This window comes from Lipophrys pholis, assembly GCF_963383615.2.
Source record: "Lipophrys pholis genome assembly, chromosome: 14".
NCBI classification, from domain to species: Eukaryota; Metazoa; Chordata; class Actinopteri; order Blenniiformes; family Blenniidae; genus Lipophrys; species Lipophrys pholis.
Window position 1 is genome coordinate 878,605 of NC_137633.1, and position 25,127 is coordinate 903,731.

Genomic DNA, 25,127 nt, shown 5'->3' on the forward strand with positions numbered 1-25,127 from the left:
GGAGGAGGAGGGAGCGAGGAGGAGGAGCTCCAGAGGAGGAGGGAGCGAGGAGGAGCTCCAGAGGAGGAGGGAGGGAGGAGGAGGGAGCGAGGAGGAGCTCCAGAGGAGGAGGGAGCGAGGAGGAGGGAGCGAGGAGGAGGAGCTCCAGAGGAGGAGGGAGCGAGGAGGAGCTCCAGAGGAGGAGGGAGGGAGGAGGAGGGAGCGAGGAGGAGCCAGCGAGGAGGAGGAGGGAGCGAGGAGGAGCTCCAGAGGAGGAGCCAGCGAGGAGGAGGAGGGAGCGATGAGGAAGGAGCGAGGAGGAGGAGCGAGGAGGAGGGAGCGAGGAGGAAGGAGCGAGGAGGGAGCGAGGAGGAGGGAGCGAGCAGGAGGGAGCGAGCAGGAGGGAGCGAGCAGGAAGGAGCGAGGAAGGAGCGAGGAGGAAGGAGCGAGGAGAAAGAGCGAGGAGGAGGAGGGAGCGAGGAGGAGGAGAGAGCGAGGAGGAGGAGCCAGCGAGGAGGAGGGAGCGAGGAGGAGGAGGGAGCGAGGAGGAGGAGCCAGCGAGGAGGAGGAGCCAGCGAGGAGGAGGGAGCGAGGAGGAAGGAGCGAGGAGGAGGAGCCAGCGAGGAGGAGGGAGCGAGGAGGAGGGAGCGAGGAGGAGGAGGGAGCAGCTTACTCTCTTGCGCAGGTTGCAGGTGAGGATGAGGTTGCGTGAGAAGGAGTTGGCGAAGGCGGTGTAGAACTCCAGGACTTTGAGCAGCGCCTCCCTCCGGATGACGTGCAGGTCGCAGTACGTCAGCGCCCGCACGTTAGCGCAGGCGTGAGCCAGAGTGGTTTCCTTCCAGAACACGTCGCCGAACACGTCGCCTTTACCTGAGGACACACGGAGGGGTCAAGGGTCAAAGGTCAAGGGTCAAAGGTCAAAGGGTCAGGGTTAGAGCCTGTTCACACAACCCTCCAGCTGAAACAACGAGCTCTAAACATTAACAGAACACAGACATTCTACTGGACAGGCCGCCAAGTTGGATTGTTATTATGGTGACTGTCAAAATAAAAGTACCAAGTTGGATTGTTATTACGGTGACTGTCAAAATAAAAGTACCAAGTTGGATTGTTATTACGGTGACTGTCAAAATAAAAGTACCAAGTTGGATTGTTATTACGGTGACTGTCAAAATAAAAGTACCAAGTTGGATTGTTATTACGGTGACTGTCAAAATAAAAGTACCAAGTTGGATTGTTATTACGGTGACTGTCAAAATAAAAGTACCAAGTTGGATTGTTATTACGGTGACTGTCAAAATAAAAGTACCAAGTTGGATTGTTATTACGGTGACTGTCAAAATAAAAGTACCAAGTTGGATTGTTGTGCAGGACTACTAGTTACTACGGTTGTGAAGTACATGTACAGTAGCAGCGATTCAGAAAAGTTGCTGGAGCTGGAACGTTTGATAAAAGTTCCACCTTGGAGCCGTTTTAAACTATTAGATTAAACCTTCATCACTGAGGTGAGTTCTGATGAGAGCGCAGAAGGAATAGTTCCTATTGAGGAGGAGTAATCTCCTTCATCCTTTGCAGTACTTAAACCTCACAGTACTCATGGATGTTCAGCTTTCACTTTCACTCCTGCTTGACGGGTTAGTTAGTCCAGGTTGATTTCTGCAGGTTAGTTGTCTCTTGAGCTTTGAGGAGATTTTTTTCTGATATAAAGATTAAATAGGAAAGTGAGCAACACTCAGTCTGGAACCTTCCACAGCCTTTAGAGCCTTTAGAGCCTTTAGAGCCTCACAGTCCCTGCTGAGAGTTTTAACCCCATTGTAAGAGTCAAACTCACTTCTCACAGCCCCCCCCCCCCCCCCCCCCCCACACACACACACACACCCAGACAGATAATTGGTAGGAGCTGCAGCTCTCCAGGGAGCTCATTCCAGACCAGTCCTGCTGGCTGAGCCTCCGTCAGCTGTTCAGAGGAAAAGACTCCGAGGGGGAGACGACATCCTCTCTCTCTCTCTCTCCCTCCCTCTCTCCCCCCCCTCTCTCTCTCCCTCTCCTCCCCCCCCCCTCACTCATAAACAAACAAACCATGAAGGTATGTGAGGTGCAAAGCGACATGCAGCAGGTCAGTGTTTTGTTCTGGGAGGCGGAGGTTCAGGGTCAGTTTGTCTCCATCAGAGGAGCGACCAGGTGACGTCCAGGTGACGCTCAGAGATCAGAGAGCATCAGAGGACAACAATGGAACAAGATGATCCTATTCCAGGTGGGCGGGGCTTACCTGAGGTGCATTATGGGAAGAAGGTGGCGTGGTGGCGTGGTGTGACGCTTTGCACGACGTCCTACTGAGAACCGTCGGCTCGTCCGTCCATGTGGAAGTTATTTCACTGGTTTTCAGACTGACTTTATCAGAGAGTAGATCAGTGTACTGAATAGAGTAATCTACCTTTATATGTACTGATTGTTGTGTTTCTTTCTGGAACGGTGGCGTGAAATGACTTAGTATTTGGTGCTGTGGAAATAATGTGAATTGAACTGAAGTTTGGAAGAGCTGTTATCATACAATAAGTTTGTTGTCTGATTTTAACAAGTTTCTGGACGAAACATTTGACTGTATTTTGGATTTGTTCTGGACGGGTTCAGTTGGACTCCACTGTGTCCGGTGGTCATAATGTTCTGGCTGATGGTGTGACCCGCTGTGCTGCTTCAGAACTTTTCCTGAGCTGTAGATTTGTGTGAAGATGTGAAGCTGGGCAATGAACCGTGAACGCTCCTGCAAATATGCAACTCTGCAGCTCGGTTGCTAAGGAGCAGGTAAACGTGTTGCTAGGGAGAGAAGAGGAAGGGAGGGCAGGTGAAGATGATTTAACCCTCTGGAGTTCACCTGGAGGATCCTGGAGTCCTGGAATGAAATCCTCTGTTTACCTCTGCAGTATACTTCCTTTCCTTTTGGAGGTCTGTTTCCAGGACAACGGCGCGAAGAGTCACTGGAAAACACTTCTTCAGAACCGACTCCGTTTCCATGGAAACGGGAGGGAAACAGCTTTTCTGAATCGCTGCTACCGCTCATACACAATAAGTAGACCTTCTGCACATGCTCAGTAACTGACCAAGCAGAACTAAGTTTCCTCCATGGTCCCATGACTTCCAGACTTTTATTTTGACAGTCACCGTAGTAACAATCCAACTTGGTAGTTTTATTTTGACAGTCACCGTAATAACAATCCAACTTGGTGGTTTTATTTTGACAGTCACCATAATAACAATCCAACTTGGTAGTTTTATTTTGACAGTCACCGTAATAACAATCCAACTTGGTAGTTTTATTTTGACAGTCACCATAATAACAATCCAACTTGGTGGTTTTATTTTGACAGTCACCATAATATCAATCCAACTTGGTGGTTTTATTTTGACAGTCACCATAATATCAATCCAACTTGGTAGTTTTATTTTGACAGTCACCGTAATAACAATCCAACTTGGTGGTTTTATTTTGACAGTCACCGTTATAACAATCCAACTTGGTAGTTTTATTTTGACAGTCACCGTTATAACAATCCAATCCAACTTGGTGGTTTTATTTTGACAGTCACCGTTATAACAATCCAACTTGGTGGTTTTATTTTGACAGTCACCGTAATAACAATCCAACTTGGTGGTTTTATTTTGACAGTCACCATAATAACAATCCAACTTGGTGGTTTTATTTTGACAGTCACCGTAATAACAATCCAACTTGGTGGTTTTATTTTGACAGTCACCATAATATCAATCCGACTTGGTGGTTTTATTTTGACAGTCACCGTAATAACAATCCAACTTGGTGGTTTTATTTTGACAGTCACCGTTATAACAATCCAACTTGGTAGTTTTATTTTGACAGTCACCGTAATAACAATCCAACTTGGTGGTTTTATTTTGACAGTCACCGTTATAACAATCCAACTTGGTAGTTTTATTTTGACAGTCACCGTTATAACAATCCAACTTGGTGGTTTTATTTTGACAGTCACCGTAATAACAATCCAACTTGGTGGTTTTATTTTGACAGTCACCGTTATAACAATCCAACTTGGTGGTTTTATTTTGACAGTCACCGTTATAACAATCCAACTTGGTGGTTTTATTTTGACAGTCACCGTAATAACAATCCAGCTTGGTGGTTTTAATTTGACAGTCACCGTAATAACAATCCAACTTGGTGGTTTTATTTTGACAGTCACCGTAATAACAATCCAACTTGGTGGTTTTATTTTGACAGTCACCGTAATAACAATCCAACTTGGTGGTTTTATTTTGACAGTCACCGTAATAACAATCCAACTTGGTGGTTTTATTTTGACAGTCACCGTTATAACAATCCAACTTGGTAGTTTTATTTTGACAGTCACCGTTATAACAATCCAACTTGGTGGTTTTATTTTGACAGTCACCGTAATAACAATCCAGCTTGGTGGTTTTATTTTGACAGTCACCGTAATAACAATCCAACTTGGTGGTTTTATTTTGACAGTCACCGTTATAACAATCCAACTTGGTAGTTTTATTTTGACAGTCACCGTTATAACAATCCAACTTGGTGGTTTTATTTTGACAGTCACCGTAATAACAATCCAGCTTGGTGGTTTTATTTTGACAGTCACCGTAATAACAATCCAACTTGGTGGTTTTATTTTGACAGTCACCGTTATAACAATCCAACTTGGTAGTTTTATTTTGACAGTCACCGTTATAACAATCCAACTTGGTAGTTTTATTTTGACAGTCACCGTAATAACAATCCAACTTGGTGGTTTTATTTTGACAGTCACCGTTATAACAATCCAACTTGGTAGTTTTATTTTGACAGTCACCGTTATAACAATCCAACTTGGTAGTTTTATTTTGACAGTCACCGTTATAACAATCCAACTTGGTAGTTTTATTTTGACAGTCACCGTAATAACAATCCAACTTGGTAGTTTTATTTTGACAGTCACCGTTATAACAATCCAACTTGGTAGTTTTATTTTGACAGTCACCGTTATAACAATCCAGCTTGGTGTTCTGTCCACTAGAACGTCTGTGTTCTCCTGTTGTTCATGTTTAGAGCTCATTGTTCTCTGCTGTGTGTGTGTGTGTGTGTGTGTGTGTGTGTGTGTGTGTGTGTGTGTGTGTGTGTGTGTGTGTGTGTGTGTGTGTGTTCAGTACTGAAACTAACAACAGCCCCAACTAGTGGCCTGGCATGGTAACTACATTGTCTTCAGAACAATGCGTTTTCCCTTCAGCCTGTCAAGCTGAACAATGAGTAATACACATACGTTAATTATTAAAATAAAAAGCAGAGTGTTTTGGAGAGCAGCCAGGAGGAGGCGCTGTGTTCCAGCCGCCTCACTCAGGTTTATGGGCGATAATCGAATCACTCAGGAGATCTTCTTGTCTCCATAAGCAGCAGCTCCTGGCAGTTAACATCCTGACAAACGAGTCGTTTCGCCTCGTGTTGCTGCAGCCGCCGTCCCGCCATCAGCAGAAAAACAAATTGCCAGTGGGCGGGCTCGAGCCCTCGCGCCGCTTTATCTCCCGCCGCAGCTCAGCACACCGCCGTCCAGCAAGAGACATTACAGCCGGCAATCTGCTGCCGCCGTGCTGAGGCGGCGGTCACCCTGTCAGGCTATTATCCTGCACTGAGTAGGAGGAGACGCCGCAGCAGCAGCCAGTAATGATCCACACTGCGCCGTGAGAGGAGGAGACCGGGCACCGCTGAAGTGCTCCTGACGTTCCTGTCAATATATCAGGTCTGGTTCAAACTGCAGGATTCACAGTCTGATACAGGCGTCCAAAGTGTCTGTTATCAAATGATTCACTGCCAGACCAACCGGGTCACGGTGGCTCCAATAAGCTCGTGTGTGTGTGTGTGTGTGTGTGTGTGTGTGTGTGTGTGTGTGTGTGTGTGTGTGTGTGTGTGTGTGTGTGTGAACTAGCTCGTTAGCAGAAGAGACAGAAAAAAGCTCAGACTCCGTCTCCATGGCAACGTGGGGAAAACACAACTTTTCTGAAAGTTCTGCACATGCTCAGTAGAGCCAATCAGAACAGTTTCCTCCGTGGTGTCATGGCTCCCAGTCCATATTCTCCTGGACTTGGTACTTTTATTTTGACAGTCACCGTAATAACAATCCAACTTCTTCTGTCGCCTAAACAACAAACAGCGCCCCCCTGTGGCCTGGCATGCCAACTCCATCGTTTTCAAAGCTTTTTAAATGCAAAATGCAAAACGGAACAATTTGGCATTTTCACTCGAGTCAAGCATGAGAGTAGAGTTTTCACAATGGAAGCAAAGTTTTTCTCATAAAACAGGAAGTTTCTGCCTCAGGAGGCGGAGTCACGGACACGCACTGAGCATGCTCAGAACCGACCTGAGGCGTCGGCTTTAGAAACACCGGGTCCACTGACAGTCCAGCTTCTGCTTCCAAACTAACATCAGTCCTGCAGCAGGGAAACGGTTGGACCCGCCTGAAACGGTTCAATCTTCACAGATGAACCCAGTGATTAATGACTTGGATGAGAAAAAGTAATGAAGAAGTTTAATGACGCTCCTTCTGTTCTCAGCGAGAGCAGCCTGAAGGTCCAAACATGAATTCATCACTTCCACTTCTGCTAACGAGGCCATTCATTAAAATAACTGGTGTATTAATTACAGTCACATGAACACATGAGCTTCAAATCACATCTCAGCCACGTGGAGTTACTCAGTTACTCAGCAAAAAGATTCCTTCCTAGCAGATGAGTATGTGAACGCAGACAGAAGAGCCGGAACAGGAAGTGAAACAAGCAGCAGCTTGTTTGATGAACCTAAATGAACTTCTGAGGCTCCTCTATTTATATATTTAGAAATCTGTTCCCTCCTCAAAACACAGCTTTACATTTTTACAATCATGAATTTTAACGAGGACCAGTCGGAGGAGATCTGACTGATGTGGAGGATTTTATTCTCATGACGTGTTAATAACTAGAAGCACTGAGACAAGAAACAAACTTTGGTTTTCCGCTTCGTGAAGCTTCGCTCTGGAAGCTGAGAAACGTCAGCAGCTGGAAATGATCAATATCACTGAGCTGCTGGTGACTAACTGATCAATACAGACTGACCCTGATCAATACAGACTGACCCTGATCAATACAAACTGACCCTGATCAATACAAACTGACCCTGATCAATACAGACTGACCCTGATCAATACAAACTGACCCTGATCAATACAAACTGACCCTGATCAATACAGACTGACCCTGATCAATACAAACTGACCCTGATCAATACAAACTGACCCTGATCAATACAGACTGACCCTGATCAATACAAACTGACCCTGATCAATACAAACTGACCCTGATCAATACACCTGCTGCTCTACTAGTCCACATCAAGATCTCATAACAGTCCTCTCTCTCTCTCTGAGAGCAACACGGAGTCAGAGAGGAACCTGAATGCAACACGGAGTCAGAGAGGAACCTGAATGCAACACGGAGTCAGAGAGGAACCTGAACGCAACACGGAGTCAGAGAGGAACCTGGACGCCGTTCACAGTTAATCGTACCTCATGCCTGGAGGTCAGAAGTCGAAGTGAACACGCTGCTAAGAGGTTCCTGAACACAGGATCATTCACCAGGTGTCCTGCTGCCTGTTCGTCACGACTGTTGACAACAGAGCACGCACACGTGCGCACGCACACACACACACAAACACGCTTCCTCCCATCAGCGTGGCTCCGCCCACCTAAGATGGCGATGACCTCGTCGTCCTGGATGACCTCCAGTGATCCTGACACCACGAAGCAGAGGGTGTCCACGCTCTCTCCGGCGTGGAAGATGAGGTCTCCCGGGGCGCAGTGGATGGTCTGAAACTCCACGGCCAGCGAGCGCAGGCAGCCGTCGCTCGCCAGGCGGAACGCCGGATGTTCGTTGAAGACCTGATGGAGCCAGACGTCAGAAAGAAGAATCAAAGTCACTATTTTCATTGGTGAGATTGTTGATTTTCATTAGTTACTGGTTACATAAAACGTCTAAAAGAGATGCAGAGAATAAGAATCAAATGTCCAGTACAAACCTTCCTGTTCAGGTGGACACAGATGTCAGCCCGCATGTCTTTTGGACAGATGGACAAGACCTGGAATAGAAGACAGGACAGGGATTAAAAACAACCTCACAAGAAAAAGACTTTCTTCTTTCAGCTGATAAAGAAAGAAGCTTCAAATCAGAGTTCCACTCCTGCTGTGGCCTCCAGGACCCTCGGGTTGTTTCTAAGAAGCGTCTGGATGGAAACACCAAAGTGGAGATGAAGACTCCAGAGGAACTGAGGAAGAGGACGGTCGGCGTGTGAAAGACGAGATGTAGGGCATCAGTGGGTCACCAGGAGAAAGACAACACACCTGCTCCAGCTCAAGAACAAAGGCACGGGGACGTCAACAGAGTCCGCTGGGATTACTGGGATTGGAAGGTCGAGGGAACCAGTCCGAAGGGGGCAGCGCCTGCTCTGTGATTGGACCAGCCTACTGTCAGTCATGAATACTGAGCCAATCAGATCCCAATGTTAAAAAACCTTTGTCGTGATCTGGGTTGTCAAAGTCATTTGAAAATGCTCTAAAATCTGATGTTAGAGGAGGAAGATGCTCTATAATCTGGTGGTAGAGGAGGAAGATGCTCTATAATCTGATGTTGAAGGAGGAGGATGCTCTATAATCTGGTGGTAAATGAGGAAGATGCTCTATAATCTGGTGGTAGAGGTGGAAGATGCTCTATAATCTGATGTTAGAGGAGGAAGATGCTCTATACTCTGATGTTAGAGGAGGCAGATGCTCTATAATCTGATGTTAGAGGAGGGAGATGCTCTATACTCTGATGTTAGAGGAGGAAGATGCTCTAGAATCTGATGTTGGAGAAGGAAGATGCTCTATAATCTGATGTTGGAGGAGGAAGAGGCTCTATAATCTGGTGGTAGAGGAGGAGGATGCTCTATAATCTGGTGGTAGAGGAGGAAGAGGCTCTATAATCTGATGTTGGAGGAGGAAGAGGCTCTATAATCTGATGTTGGAGGAGGAAGAGGCTCTACAATCTGATGTTAGAGGAGGAAGAGGCTCTATAATCTGGTGGTAGAGGGGGAAGACGCTCTATAATCTGATGTTGGAGGAGGAAGATGCTCAATAATCTGATGTTATATTCCGTCTCTCAGTCATGTGCCTGCCTGTTGCACCTTTGACTGTCCTGCTATTGAAGAAGTAACTGTAGTAGATTACAGATTATCAGCAGGTGTTTATCGTCCAGCTTGTGTCCTGCGGCTGAATAATTCACGTCTTCACGCTGCGTTCATGATCTCTGTAGAAACGAGAGACAATGAGACGTCTGGACAGGAACTGGTTCTCTCTGCCCGCCTCATCACCTCGTTCCGTCCCGAGTCCCTGAAGAACTAAACCCTGAATGTGCAGAACCTCAAACCCACAGAGCTCCGGGAGGAAAGACGCTCAATCCCAGGAGACTTTTCTCTCTGCTCCTTTTTAACTTTCACAGATTAGCTCAGCTCAGACGAATAAACAGACAAAGAACCTCCTCTAACCTCCTGCCTGGTCCAGACGGAGCAGTTACCTGGAAGACGGGACTGATGGAGCGGTGTCCCCAGAGGACGGACGAGGGGTGTGAACGCATGAATAGAACCAGGGACAGTCAGTCCAAATGTTCAAATATTCAGGGTACTTTGATCAACTGAAATACAACCCCAGTAAAGTTAAAGTTCTCTTACAGTGATTCTCAAAAGGAAAGTGCAGAGTTTAAAGTGACAGCGCCGCTTTAATGAGGACGAGATAGTTTAGTTACTAAACAGATAAAAAGGCCAAAATCGTAAAAAAAAAGAAGTCGGTAAAAATCTTTGGTCATAAAAGTAACAGAACTGGAGCAGCGACACAACGTCTTCCTCTCTACTTCCTCCCCTCTACTTCCTCCCCTCTCCTTCTTCATCTCTACTTCCTTCCTCTCTACTTCCTCCTCTCTCCTTCTTCATCTCTACTTCCTTCCTCTCTACTTCCTCCTCTCTACTTCTTCCTCTCTACTTCCTTCCTCTCTACTTCCTCCTCTCTACTTCCTTCCTCTCTACTTCCTCCCCTCTCCTTCTTCCTCTCTACTTCCTCCCCTCTACTTCTTCCTCTCTACTTCCTTCCTCTCTACTTCCTCCCCTCTCCTTCTTCCTCTCTACTTCCTCCAATCTACTTCTTCCTCTCTACTTCCTCCCCTCTACGTCTTCCTCTCTACTTCCTTCCTCTCTACTTCCTCCCCTCTACTTCTTCCTCTCTACTTCTTCCTCTCTCCTTCTTCCTCTCTACTTCCTCCCTCTCTACTTCTTCCTCTCTACTTCCTCCCCTCTCCTTCTTCCTCTCTACTTCCTCCCCTCTACGTCTTCCTCTCTACTTCCTTCATCTCTACTTCGTCCTCTCTCCTTCTTCCTCTCTACTTCCTCCCCTCTCCTTCTTCCTCTCTACTTCCTCCCCTCTACTTCTTCCTCTCTACTTCCTTCCTCTCTACTTCCTCCCCTCTACTTCTTCCTCTCTCCTTCTTCCTCTCTACTTCCTCCCCTCTACTTCTTCCTCTCTACTTCCTTCCTCTCTACTTCTTCCTCTCCTCTACGTCTTCCTCTCTACTTCCTCCCCTCTACTTCTTCCTCTCTACTTCTTCATCTCTACTTCCTTCCTCTCTACTTCCTCCTCTCTACTTCCTTCCTCTCTACTTCCTCCTCTCTACTTCCTTCCTCTCTACTTCCTCCTCTCTACTTCCTCCTCTCTACTTCCTTCCTCTCTACTTCCTCCTCTCTACTTCCTCCTCTCTACTTCCTTCCTCTCTACTTCCTCCTCTCTACTTCCTCCTCTCTACTTCCTTCCTCCTCTCTACTTCCTTCCTCTCTACTTCCTCCCCTCTACTTCTTCCTCTCTACTTCTTCATCTCTACTTCCTTCATCTCTACTTCCTTCCTCTCTACTTCCTCCTCTCTACTTCCTCCTCTCTACTTCCTTCCTCTCTACTTCCTCCTCTCTACTTCTTCCTCTCTACTTCCTCCCCTCTACTTCTTCCTCTCTACTTCCTTCCTCTCTACTTCTTCCTCTCCTCTACGTCTTCCTCTCTACTTCCTCCCCTCTACTTCTTCCTCTCTACTTCTTCATCTCTACTTCCTTCCTCTCTACTTCCTCCTCTCTACTTCCTTCCTCTCTACTTCCTCCTCTCTACTTCCTTCCTCTCTACTTCCTCCTCTCTACTTCCTCCTCTCTACTTCCTTCCTCTCTACTTCCTCCTCTCTACTTCCTCCTCTCTACTTCCTTCCTCTCTACTTCCTCCTCTCTACTTCCTCCTCTCTACTTCCTTCCTCCTCTCTACTTCCTTCCTCTCTACTTCCTCCCCTCTACTTCTTCCTCTCTACTTCTTCATCTCTACTTCCTTCATCTCTACTTCCTTCCTCTCTACTTCCTCCTCTCTACTTCCTCCTCTCTACTTCCTTCCTCTCTACTTCCTCCTCTCTACTTCTTCCTCTCTCCTTCTTCCTCTCTACTTCCTCCCCTCTCCTTCCTCCTCTCTACTTCCTCCCCTCTCCTTCCTCTTCTCTACTTCCTCCTCTGTATGTCCTCCTCTCTTCTTTGTTGCGCTCACCTTCTCGGTGTCGATGCCTTTGGACATGGACCATGTGGACACGATGTAGTCCATCACCCTCTCGCTCAGGCCTTTGGGTACCTGGTACAGCTTCAGGAAGTCCCGCACGTTGTTCAGCATCTCGTGGTAGCGGTTGGTGTTGGCGTACATCTGCTGGAAGATGGTGGTGACATTTCCGAAGATGGTGGCGTAGAGCAGAGCTGGACAGAGAGACAGCAGAAGGTCATTGGTGTCCAACATATGGAGCGCAGGCCACAAGGGGCCGCCTGGGGAGGGAAAGATGAGTCAGTGCTGGATGCGGCCTGTGGCGACTTCGTACCATACAAAGTGACTGAGAGGCTGAAGTTGGGATTAATGACTCAGAAAAGTACTTCTCACGAGTGTCCAGGTTTATTTAGAACCGCTGGTGAACATCTGAGGAGAATAACGAAAACACCAGTTTGGACCTGGAAGCTAGAATCCACTGGTCAGCGGAGCAGGTCCACTCTCCACACGACGGAGTTGAAAGGTCGTGGATTTACAGTCGAAACAAAGTGACTGATTCTAATCTGATATTTAATCCCAGGTGGGAGCTGGCCGATGGTTCTAGAGTCGTCCTGATCAAGAGCTGTTTCAACCTTTCAAACCGAGAGCTGTCGTGAGTCACGGCTCCGGCTTTCAGCCGCCTCGGTATCCTGCTGCCAACTCCGTTTCCATAGAGACCTCACTTGAAATAGTCCCCCCCCCCCCCCCCCCCCCCCCAGCCGACACACGACAAAGAAATGACAAACCCAGAGAGGATCAGGGATGAAGGGGGGATGGAGGGGGGTAGGGGGGGTAGAGGGGGGAGGACATGAGACGTGACGGGTTGATAAAGCTTCAAAATGTCTTCAGACAAAGAGACCGAAAGTTAGAACTGTTACTCATTTAAAAAGTACTTTTACTGCTCTATAATCTGATGTTAGAGGAGGGAGGTGCTCTATAATCTGTTGTTAGAGGGGGAGGTGCTCTATAATCTGATGTTAGAGGAGGGAGGTGCTCTATAATCTGATGTTAGAGGAGGGAGATGCTCTATAATCTGATGTTAGAGGAGGGAGGTGCTCTATAATCTGATGTTAGAGGAGGGAGGTGCTCTATAATCTGATGTTAGATGAAACATCATCACTCACTGGAGGAACATTTGGACAGAATTTGTCTTTAAAACAGCTGAAATGTTCTATTTTCTATTTTAGAAAGAGGAGAAACCAAAAACTCTTCAAAAGGTTTCTGCTCTGTGAGAAACTCTCTTCACATTTCAAGGAGGTTTTTTTTCCAGACACTCACAGGATGTTGGCCAACAGAACTTCCTAGAACAGGACAGACTGAACGGTGCAGCTGAGCGACCAGAGGAATCGGATCAGGAGGAACCAGAGTCAATGTGAAGATTGATCTGAAATACAAACAAGCTCCTGTTTTCTGCTCTTGTTCTTCTGCAGGTGTCGAGTTGCAGCTTCACTAATGGGACCAAATTAAAACGGCGGCTGAAGGTAAGGAGGCCATGAGGGGCTGGGGGGGCTCTGGGGGCGCTCTGGGCGAGCAGCAGTAATGAAGTCATGGAGGACCTCTGGATCATGAGGGAGGAGCGGGGAGGCAGAGCGGCAGCCGCCTGAAAGCTGGCCGCCGCAGAGAGACGGTCGATACGCCGGTCACAGTGTCACGTTCAGACACAATGGCAGGAGGCCAAGGTCTGAAAGCTTCTTTAACCCAATCTAATAATACTAATATCATCCTGCTCCACTTCCTTCTGTTTGTTCCAGTGGAAGAAAACACAGATTATTTCACTGTTTGCTCAGTTTGTCAAACCTCCAGAGTCCGTCCTCGTCCTCGTCCTCACTGCAGGACGTCCAGGGTGGTAGAGACAGACCGGAGTGAGGAGGAGGAACAAAGAAAGCAGAAAAGAGATAGAGGAAAAGGAAAACTAGAGCTACACTCGGTAGAGCGCAGACCAAACGGGGTTAGCATCACTAGCATGTTAGCCATTAGCTCCTAACAATGCTAACTAGCCTGTCAGGTAGCTACATCACTGTGTGAAACACTGAGCGTCTCCATGGCAACAGAAGCTGATCTCCTTTGGAGGAAGATGCTCTTGTTTAAATTCTCCTGTTTGTACGTGATGTCATTCATGGTGGGTTTGTTCAGTGAATAACCTGCGGAATGATTTCAAAATAAAAGCAGAATCTATACGAATGAATCCAGGTGCAGGTGTCAACATAAAGCAGGTGACCTGCTGCAAACAGGCGGCGCTCCAGTACAGAGCGGCGGCGGACCTTCAGTCCTTGAGGGTCGATCCGCCGGCATCAGATGACGCAGACATTGATTGACCTTCCAGCTCCTGCTTTAGTCTGACTTTGGTTCTGACGGTCCGGGTTGTTCCGTGCCGGAGGACCCGAGGTCCTGCTGGAAGCAGACAGATCTGACACGGGAGTTCATTATTCTGTAAAGTGGCTCTTTAAAGCTGCAGGTGAGACAGAGTGACTCCCAGGCTCCTGCCAGCCACCGTTCAGAACCAGTTTCCCCGACATCAGCAATTAAAGTGGAGGAGGAATAATCCATCACGACTGGCACCTGCTTGATTCAGTTATCCCCCGCTACCTTTGGCTCCGGCTTTTCACTGTGGGAGCGCCGGGAGAATGAAAGAGATTCTCCACGAGGACGAGGACAACTGCTGATAATTATGGGATGGTGGTGTGAACCAGAAGGACGAGCGACGCCCCGGGTGCTTTACACGCCGCACATTCTGCACATGAAGCTGAGATTCATCATTGATGGCCGAGCTTCATGCAACCTGCTGAACTTCGTCTCCGCTAACGTTTAGAGGGTTTTAGTTTCAGACACGTGAACTTTGTTATTCACACACGTCTGCAGCAGCGTTCCTCCAGCGCTCCGTCAGGTCACGCTCCGTCAGGTCACGCTGCGTCAGGTCACGCTGCGTCAGGTCACGCTCCGTCAGGTCACGCTGCGTCAGGTCACGCTGCGTCAGGTCACGCTCCGTCAGGTCACGCTGCGTCAGGTCACGCTGCGTCAGGTCACGCTCCGTCAGGTCACGCTGCGTCAGGTCACGCTGCGTCAGGTCACGCTCCGTCAGGTCACGCTGCGTCAGGTCACGCTGCGTCAGGTCACGCTCCGTCAGGTCACGCTCCGTCAGGTCACGCTGCGTCAGGTCACGCTCCGTCAGGTCACGCTGCGTCAGGTCACGCTGCGTCAGGTCACGCTCCGTCAGGTCACGCTGCGTCGCCAGACGATTCCAAATCACTGCAAACGTGTGACGAATTAAATCGGTGGAATAAAAAATGCGTGGCGATGCAAACAGCAGAGGGCGCTGTCCGGATTTTACTTTCGTTTTTTTGAACAGATAAAGTTTTTGTCGGTTTCCTCCCTCCAGGTTCAAATCAGAAGTTTTGGCAGGATTTTAGAATTCCAAGGTCGGAAAATGAAAATAACAAAACAATCTGCAAAAATATTACAAGAGAGAAACGCAACACACAAACAATACAACCAACAGCCGACGTCAGAGAGAAGTTCTGGTTATTAGTTATTGGTCTTTAGTTTCTTCTAAGTTTATTTGATGTGAGATTTGATTGAAAATACTGTTAATTTATTTAATTTATTGAAGACAACTTTTTAAATTATTCTTTTACAAAGAAAAGTAAATATTCTTTAGTTGGTGGAGGAATAAACAAAAGTTTAATTTGATACAGATCGGATAAATGTTCTATAAAAAGATTTAAGTCACTATTACTCTATAATAAACTGGACACTATCATGACTCCAGATGGAATCTTTTACATCTGAACCGATACCGGTACCAATACCTGGGAACCGATATGGTACCAATACCTGGGAACCGATACAGTACCAATACCTGGGAACCGATACCGGTACCAATACCTGGGAACCGATACCGGTACCAATACCTGGGAACCGATACCGGTACCAATACCTGGGAACCGATATGGTACCAATACCTGGGAACCGATATGGTACCAATACCTGGGAACCGATACAGTACCAATACCTGGGAACCGATACCGGTACCAATACCTGGGAACCGATATGGTACCAATACCTGGGAACCGATACAGTACCAATACCTGGGAACCGATATGGTACCAATACCTGGGAACCGATACAGTACCAATACCTGGGAACCGATACCGGTACCAATACCTGGGAACCGATATGGTACCAATACCTGGGAACCGATACAGTACCAATACCTGGGAACCGATACCGGTACCAATACCTGGGAACCGATACCGGTACCAATACCTGGGAACCGATACCGGTACTCAACAAAACCAATTTTGGGTACTTTTACATGTTTATGTGGTAATAAATGTTAATTTGTTTAATCATTTTAAAAATGCATATTTATTTCTGGACATATAAACAAACATATCAAACGTATTTTAACGTCACCGTTGTTTCACTCATTTCTGAAGCGTTTTCTCTTCATGAAGCTCGAATTGAAAGCAGCTTCACCTCCTGCTGTTCCTCTCCTCTCCCCTCTGGAATCCTGGAGTGACGAGGCTCCATGGAGGTAAACCAGTTTAATCCCTTTACACCGTTTGGTTTTACGTGAATCGGTTTGGACTCGGCTCGGTTCCCGTCACTAACATGTTTTGTAAACTGACTCGCAAAACGGAGGTTCAGCGTTTTCACTTGAAAGTGTTGTCGTGTGAAGTGGAGACGCTCTGCTGCTCCAGCTGGAGGCGAGAGGACAGAGAGATAAGTTAGAAGACGACAAGACGAAGAGTCTCTCGTCTTCTTCTGGGTTCTTCCTCTGGACCGTCCTGCAGGACGTCTGACGGAGGAAGACACATTTGAGCAGAACTGCAGGACGGACGCTCTGGAACTGTGGAGCTCCTGAGGCTGGACGCTCTGTGAGCAACGTTGGAGATAATAATGTAAAGAAAAGATGTTCTGTCCTGGACCTGGGTTCTGGGTGGTTCCACTGAACAATGGCTTCTCTGCCTGGGACATAATGAGACCGTCGGGTGACCCGACTTCTAATCAAACCGAGTTCAAAGACCAAAACAAGAAAGTGATGAAGATGTGAATGCGTCTCAATCAGAAGTGAAGCAGACGAGTTGAAAGCATGAAAGAGGAGGAGAGTGACTCCTGGAAGGTTCTGGTCCCTCTGAGCTGGTCCCTCCTGGTCCCTCTGAGCTGGTCCCTCCTGGTCCCTCTGAGCTGGTCCCTCCTGGTCCCTCCTGGTCCCTCTGAGCTGGTCCCTCCTGGTCCCTCTGAGCTGGTCCCTCTGAGCTGGTCCCTCTGAGCTGGTCTCTCCTGGTCCCTCTGAGCTGGTCCCTCTGAGCTGGTCCCTCCTGGTCCCTCTGAGCTGGTCCCTCTGAGCTGGTCCCTCTGAGCTGGTCCCTCTGAGCTGGTCTCTCCTGGTCCCTCTGAGCTGGTCCCTCTGAGCTGGTCCCTCCTGGTCCCTCTGAGCTGGTCCCTCTGAGCTGGTCCCTCCTGGTCCCTCTGAGCTGGTCCCTCTGAGCTGGTCCCTCTGAGCTGGTCCCTCCTGGTCCCTCTGAGCTGGTCCCTCCTGGTCCCTCTGAGCTGCTGCCCACTCCAGAAGCTTCTCCATCAATCCAAACTCCCTTAATGAGATCATCTGACGGAGAGAACGACTTCCTCACAACCTCCACCTGCAGCTTTTCCTGTTTCCTGATCAGCCTGAGTGGAAGTGAAGGCAGGAGGGTGGAGGAGGACGGAGGAAGAGCGGAGGAGGGTGGAGGAAGGGCGGAGGAAACGCTCTGCGACGCTGCGCCCACAGCTGCCCTGTGACAAGCTCATCAAAACACATAGAATACATTATAACCTGTCTGTCTCTGTCTGTCTGTCTGTCTGTCTGTCTGTCTCTCTGTCTGCCTGTCTCTCTCTCTGTCTGCCTGTCTGTCTGTCTGTCTCTCTGTCTGTCTGTCTGTCTGTCTGTCTCTCTGTCTGTCTGTCTCTCTCTCTGTCTGCCTGTCTGTCTGTCTCTCTCTCTGTCTGTCTGTCTGTCTGTCTGCCTGTCTGTCTCTCTGTCTCTCTGTCTGTCTGTCTGTCTCTCTGTCTGTCTGTCTGTCTGTCTGTCTCTCTGTATGTCTGTCTGTCTGTCTGTTCTGAAAAACTAAGATAGTTAGAAAAAGTTGGACCAACTTAATTGAATGACTTTAGTTGATAAAATCTAAATGAATCAAGTTCTTTAAACTTAAAATAATTCATGAACTAAAGTTTGAAGGACTTGATTCTTTGAGGTTTTGTCAATAGAAACAATTAAAGAAGTTTTTAAAACGCTCCGACGCTCATTGTGCCAACGGGGGAACTTTTCTTCAGCAGGTCCAGTTGTCAGAGGAACCAGACCTCCATGTCCGTCTCAGTCCCTGATCCAAAGGTTAAAGGTGAAGGAGTGTGACTGTGTAAAGACTGAGGACAGGAGAGGACAGGAGAGGACAGGAGAGGACAGGAGAGGACAGGGGAGGACAGGGGAGGACAGGAGAGGACAGGGGAGGACAGGAGAGGACAGGAGAGGACAGGAGAGGACAGGGGAGGACAGGAGAGGACAGGAGAGGACAGGGGAGGACAGGAGAGGACAGGAGAGGACAGGAGAGCACAGGAGAGGACAGGAGAGGACAGGAGAGGACAGGGGAGGACAGGGGAGGACAGTAACGTCTGAAAACAGGAAACAGGATTTGAGCTTGAGGAGTTTAATGATGAATCTTTGAACTTGGATATAGAGGGTTCCACTACGAAGCGTCAGGGTCGGCCTGAGGAAGCTTCTTCCTGACACGTGGGATGAGGAAGACTCTGGGTTTGACCTCAATCTTCGTCACAACTAAAGCTTTTGCTGCCGTTTGTCATCCAAACTTTCCTGTAACTTTGAGAATCAGCCTCGTCTTGATGTGAACGTTTCATCACCCCGGGAAGCAGAGATCACCAGGGTGAAGCTCCACAGGCTCCTGCACTGATAACACCACGGAATCTCAATCCACACACTGCCGTCGCCATGCCAACAAGTTAAGTGAGGCAGGTCAGCGATGGAGGAAAGGTTTCACCTCTGTCTGCTCCTCAACATCTGGATAATCAACTTTTCTGTCAAACCCCGTTGGTTTGAAAACGACATGGATTCCAAAGTCACTGAGGTGAGAAGACTCTTAATAAGACAAACTTGCTCCCGTCAGTTTAAATCAGAATCTAAAAGCAGAACTGCAGCTGGTTTATTTCTGATCTTCCTCTTATTGTGACTGAGCTGTTTGTTTGATCCCAGTGAGTCACTCTCAGAACCAGAACCACCTGGACTCTTTGGACTTTGGTTTTAAAAAACGAACTAGCGCCTTGTTGGACTCTGGCGTTCCTCCAGGCGTTCCTCTGGCGTTCCTCCAGGCGTTCCTCCAGGCGTTCCTCTGGCGTTCCTCCAGGCGTTCCTCCAGGCGTTCCTCTGGCGTTCCTCTGGCGTTCCTCTGGCGTTCCTCCAGGCGTTCCTCCAGGCGTTCCTCTGGCATTCCTCCAGGCGTTCCTCTGGCGTTCCTCTGGCGTTCCTCTGGCATTCCTCCAGGCGTTCCTCTGGCGTTCCTCTGGCGTTCCTCTGGCATTCCTCTGGCATTCCTCCAGGCGTTCCTCCAGGCGTTCCTCCAGGCGTTCCTCCAGGCGTTCCTCTGGCGTTCCTCTTGCATTCCTCCAGGCGTTCCTCCAGGCGTTCCTCTGGCGTTCCTCCAGGCGTTCCTCCAGGCGTTCCTCTGGCGTTCCTCTGGCATTCCTCTGGCATTCCTCCAGGCGTTCCTCTGGCGTTCCTCTGGCGTTCCTCCAGGCGTTCCTCCAGGCGTTCCTCTGGCGTTCCTCTGGCGTTCCTCTGGCATTCCTCTGGCATTCCTCCAGGCGTTCCTCTGGCGTTCCTCCAGGCGTTCCTCCAGGCGTTCCTCTGGCATTCCTCTGGCGTTCCTCCAGGCGTTCCTCCAGGCATTCCCTGGCGTTCCTCCAGGCGTTCCTCTGGCGTTCCTCTGGCGTTCCTCCAGGCGTTCCTCTGGCGTTCCTCTGGCGTTCCTCTGGCGTTCCTCTGGCGTTCCTCCAGGCGTTCCTCCAGGCATTCCCTGGCGTTCCTCCAGGGGTTCCTCTGGCGTTCCTCCAGGCGTTCCTCTGGCGTTCCTCCAGACATTCCCTGGCGTTCCTCTGGCATTCCTCTGGCGTTCCTCTGGCGTTCCTCCAGACATTCCCTGGCGTTCCTCCAGGCGTTCCTCTGGCGTTCCTCTGGCATTCCTCTGGCGTTCCTCCAGGCGTTCCTCTGGCGTTCCTCCAGGCGTTCCTCTGGCGTTCCTCCGCCGCCGCTGCCAGAAGCACATCAGGTTGATGGAGGGATCAAGATCCAAACATGCCAGTGTTTTGCTTTGCTGCCACTTCCCTCCAGGACCTTGAGGTGAAAACATTGGAGGGAAGCATGAAAATCCTCCTCCTCTTAACATTTATTATTCAGTGTGCCGGGCGCCCGGTGTGCTCCCTCTGCCATGCTGAGCGTTCTGTTCCGGGCAACGCCGTGACTTTCTGGAGCGGCCGAGGAGAGGACGGCATTGTGATGAAAGAGAATAAGACCGCAGGATGATGAATGGAAACCTCCAGAGGGCAGAGAGATGAACGTACTGGCAGTCAGGAGATCCAGACAATCAGGAAGCGTCGAGTCAAAGAGGAGATGAAGAGACATGAAGGGAAAAACCCTGTGACATCACGAGGAACGAATCCTTCTGAGGCGTTCCTGTAAGGAGCTTTGCATGTTCTCCCTGTGCAGGCAAGAGGCTCCAGTCCTGCCCGCCAAACTACCAAACCACCAAACTACCAAACCGATAAACCACCAAATCACCAAACTACCAAACCGATAAACCACCAAACCACCGAACCGCCAAACCACCGAACCGCCAAACTACCAAACCACCAAACTACCAAACCACCAAACTGCCAAACTACCAAACTACCAAACCACTGAACCGCCAAATGTTGTAGTAACACTTTCATGGTCATACTTGAATATGTTGTTTTTGAAGTTGCTGTTGTAGCTTTTGAATTCAAAGTATCTGTAGTTTTAGTTTGTGTAGTTGTATGTATGTACTTGTTGAAGTGTGAGTAGTTGCAGTTATAGTTGTAGTTGGTGTTACCGTTGGTTTAGTTGTAATTGTAGTAGTTGCAGTAAGTTATACTAGTTGTAATAGATGATGTTGTACTTGTGACAGTTGTGTTGTGGTTGTTGCAGTTTTAGTAGTAGAATTCACCCAAGTTGTAGTTGATGAAGCAGTTCTGGTTGTAGTTGTAGTTGGTGTAGTATTTGCAGCAGTAGTTGAAACAGTCGTAGTTGCTATTGTAATTGTTAAGTAGTTGTTGTAGTAGTCATTGCTGCTGTAGTAGTACTTGTTGTGAGAGCTGTAACAGTGATCATAGCTGTTGTAGTCGTGGTAGTTTTAGTAAATCAGTTGAAGACATTAAAGTTGCAGGAGATGGTTGTAATTACAGTAGTTTCATTCAAAGTAACTGTAGCTTCAGTTGTACTTTAGATTCCCGACTGTTGGAGTCCAGGAGAAGAACCTCGGCCTCAGCAGCAGAAATCCTAGAATCAGGTTCTATAGAACCAGAATCCTAGATTCAGGTTCTATAGAACCAGAATCCTAGATTCAGGTTCTATAGAACCAGAATCCTAGATTCAAGTTCTATAGAACCAGAATCCTAGATCCAGGTTCTATAGTACCAGAATCCTAGATCCAGGTTCTATAGAACCAGAATCCTAGATTCAAGTTCTATAGAACCAGAATCCTAGATTCAGGTTCTATGGAACCAGAATCCTAGATCCAGGTTCTATAGAACCGTCTGACACAAAGGCTGGAATCAGCGGCTGCTCCCACTGATCTGCTTTATCCTGAGTCCATGTTGGAGCGTCAGAGAGAGAAAGTAGTTCCTGCTCTGCACTCACACATCCAATCTGAGGAGATTTAACTCCTAAATTATAACCTTGGTATCTGGTAATTCTGATTAAAATAAAGAGGAGGAGGAAGAGGAGGAGGAGGAAGAGGAGGAGGACGTATCACTGAATAGAAGACAAATAAATGGCTGTCGGGATCGAGGGGGTTTCGCTTGAGTTTTGAAAATGACAGGTTCTTTTGTTATTTTAAAAAAGTGTCAACGTTCCTTTTTCTGGCTTTTTGAACGAAGAAACGCTTTTTAGAAATTCTCTTACAGTCCAACTTTATGGAAAAGAGGCTTCATTTCCAGAATCGTCCTCCTCTAACATCAGATTATAGAGCATCTTCCTCCTCTAACATCAGATTATAGAGCATCTTTCTCCTCTAACATCAGATTATAGAGCATCTTCCTCCTCTAACATCAGATTATAGAGCATCTTCCTCCTCTAACATCAGATTATAGAGCATCTTCCTCCTCTAACATCAGATTATAGAGCATCTTTCTCCTCTAACATCAGATTATAGAGCAGCTTCCTCCTCTAACTGATGTATGCTCCAGTACAATAAAACAGACAATACAAAGAAGGAAAGTTATTACTTGAGTAACTACAATACTTTTCAGTGAGGAAACCTTTGGCAGTAGAAATTGTATTAAACTGATGTGTGAGAGAATTCCTTCAGGAACCTCGGAGTTCTAGTGAGAACCTCCAGGAAGGACCTGCCGCCAGCGTGTGGGACTGGAGGCTCGCCGCCGCTCTGGACTGAGGATCACAGGCAGACAGAGTGACGGACAGACGCCGGGTAGCGACGGCCACTCTGCTGACAGCTTCCTGAAAGACGGAGAACCGAGGAACCGAAGCCGTCACTCAGAGCTGCAGATTGGATCTGTAGGCGTGACGAGGAGAACCGCGAGGATTCGCGGCTTCTGACCAGACGTCAATCACCTCCAGCGTCTTCTTCTATGGTGTTTCTCACCCAGACGTTAATCTGGACTTTCTCTAAACTTGTTCAACCCCACATGTGGAAGTTCAAGCTTCTGGAGAACTTATCAAAACTAGAGCTACACTCGGTAGAGCACACCATCGCCAGCGCCACATTCGTTTGTGGAACCGAGTTAGCATTGCTAGCATGATAGGCGCTAGCTCATACCGATGCTACCTAGCCTGTCAGGCGCGACGTCAGGGCGCTAAACCCCGAGCAGGAAGCTTCTTTATGGACAGGATCCCGTTACGATGACATCATCACTGAACATTCCATGGAATTCAGGTCAGCAGTTTTTGAAAAACTTAGTAAAATACATACAAACCAACAAATAATAAATACATGCAGACGCAAACATAAACTTCTCCTCTTTCATTGGTGGATTATAATCTTATAATCTAGATTAAAACTTTTACTCAACAACATTTTCAAGTGAAAACACAAAACTTTCTTTGAGTTTTGGGGTCCGAAAAACACAACTTAAAAAAACTGCTCCCAAGGTGGAACACACACACACACACACACACACACACACACACACACACACACACACACACACACACACACACACACACACACACACACACACACACACACACACACACACACACACACACACTCTGTCGATTCCCTCCAACACTAATGAGTCCAATGCGACTCCTCTACTTTCCCTTCAGTCGGCTGGTCGTCGTCTCCAACGATTGACTCAAACATCTGAGCGACTCAGTGGAAAAGAGGCTAATACCTCCTCCTCCTCTTCCTCCCCCTCCCCCTCTCCCCCTCCTCCCCCTCCTCCCCCTCCTCCTCCTCCTCCTCCTCCCCACCCAGCTGTCCTCCCACATGTCTCACACCCCGTTTGTCACGAGACGGTCGAGGATTAATGGGCCACTTAACGATATCTGCAACCATCAGCACAGAGCTCCACACACACACACACACACACACACACACACACACACACACACACACACACACACACACACACACACACACACACACAGAAACTTTGATCAGCACCATTAAAGATCAATTAGCATAACAGCATCACGGTTCCATTAACTCGGTTCCACGGTTCCATTAACTCGGTTCCACGGTTCCATTAACTCGGTTCCACGGTTCCATTAACTCGGTTCCACGGTTCCATAACGCCGTCAGCAGGTTGTCGCTGTGTTTTTGTTCGTTTCTCAAACACACTTTAGAAATGACGGGTAAAACTTTGTCTTCTCGCCGTCTGGCAAGAGGAACTGAAGAGGAACGTCACAAACACCACTTATATAAATATAAATATAAATATAAATATAAATATAAATATAAATATAAATATCCAACATCCTGCTCAGCTTTCTGAAGGGAAATACTTCAACCCTTCGTCCTCTCATACTGCATGTTTTTATTGCAGTACTCTGGTACTACCTCCAGTGATTGCACTCTGTGATCCTGCAGCAGATTGTAAAGCCCCCCAGAGGGGCTTTTCTCTGTTAACAGCCCCAAAATGTTCCCCCAGGACCTTCAGAGACACATCTGTCAGCTTCTGGGTTACAAGATACTGGAACTGTGAGGATTTAAGAAGTTTTCTGCAGTTCTGTACTGATTTCTACCCGCGTCTCTTCATTCTTTATTTTATCTTTTAACATCTGTTTCTTCTGCGTTTATTGATTTGCAGAGATTTGATGAATTCCCTTTGTGTTTCCATGAGTTGTTTTCTCTGTGTGACGAGTGTCTGGACCGGGCTGGACTGTAGTTTCTCTCTGGAGACGATCTTTCATCACCGGACAACAGAACCTGGCGTTCCCTCTGGTCAGACGGCTGGGAAAGGAACGTTTCACCTGCCGGACCGGCGCCTCAGGTGGTTCTTCAGCTGCTCTGTAGAACGCCATGAAGATTTCTCAACGGGTCGTTCTGTCGTCTTTTTTATCTTATTTTTATTCCACAATGATTTTCAGAAAGTCACATTTCCAGACTAAATAAGGACAAATAGAGGAAGAATAACTGAAAAAGATTGAAAATAAAATAAAATAAAATGTAATAATAATAAAATAAAATAAAATAAAATTTTATAAAATAAAATTTTATAAAATAAAATAAAACAAAACAAAACAAAACAAAACAAAACAAAACAAAACAAAACAAAACAAAACACAACAGAAAGGGGCCCCCAGCTAACTCAGTAGGTAGAGCATGAGACTCTCAAAAATTAAATAAACCTCAGGACTTCACCTCGCCCACGCCTCTTATTCTCTCATTTATTTATCAGGTTGTTCCTTAATATTGTATCTGTATTCCTTTTTTATTTATTCCTTGTTATTCCTCAATGGAAATTTTTCATTCTTTTATTCTGATTTGATCCATGTTGTGATTGAAATTCAGTTTTATGAGGCTTTTAATGGCGGTTTTTATCCAAATATGTGGATTTTTTCTTTGGGTATTTAAATTCAGTTTGACCTAATTTCATGAAGATCTTTTTTTTTTTTTTACAGTTTTATTTTCAATTTCTTTGGTCTTTTGTCTGTGAGGCCCTCTGCATTGTGTAACCTGGAAGGTTACACAATGAGCTGCGATCAATGAAAATCTGCTGAAGATCAAGACG

General features: G+C 47.4%; 1 protein-coding gene across 1 annotated transcript in view; it reads right to left on the minus strand.

Annotated features, from left to right (window-relative positions):
* Positions 1-25,127, minus strand: part of kcnh5b (potassium voltage-gated channel, subfamily H (eag-related), member 5b) — a gene marked incomplete at both ends in the record, with an annotated part of 101,120 nt that overhangs the window by 25,451 nt on the left and 50,542 nt on the right. The window contains 4 exons of the mRNA XM_080479545.1: positions 653-849; positions 7,721-7,913; positions 8,051-8,110; positions 11,625-11,824. Of these exons, the coding sequence (XP_080335671.1) occupies positions 653-849; positions 7,721-7,913; positions 8,051-8,110; positions 11,625-11,824 (650 nt within the window). The remainder of the gene's footprint in view (positions 1-652; positions 850-7,720; positions 7,914-8,050; positions 8,111-11,624; positions 11,825-25,127) is intronic.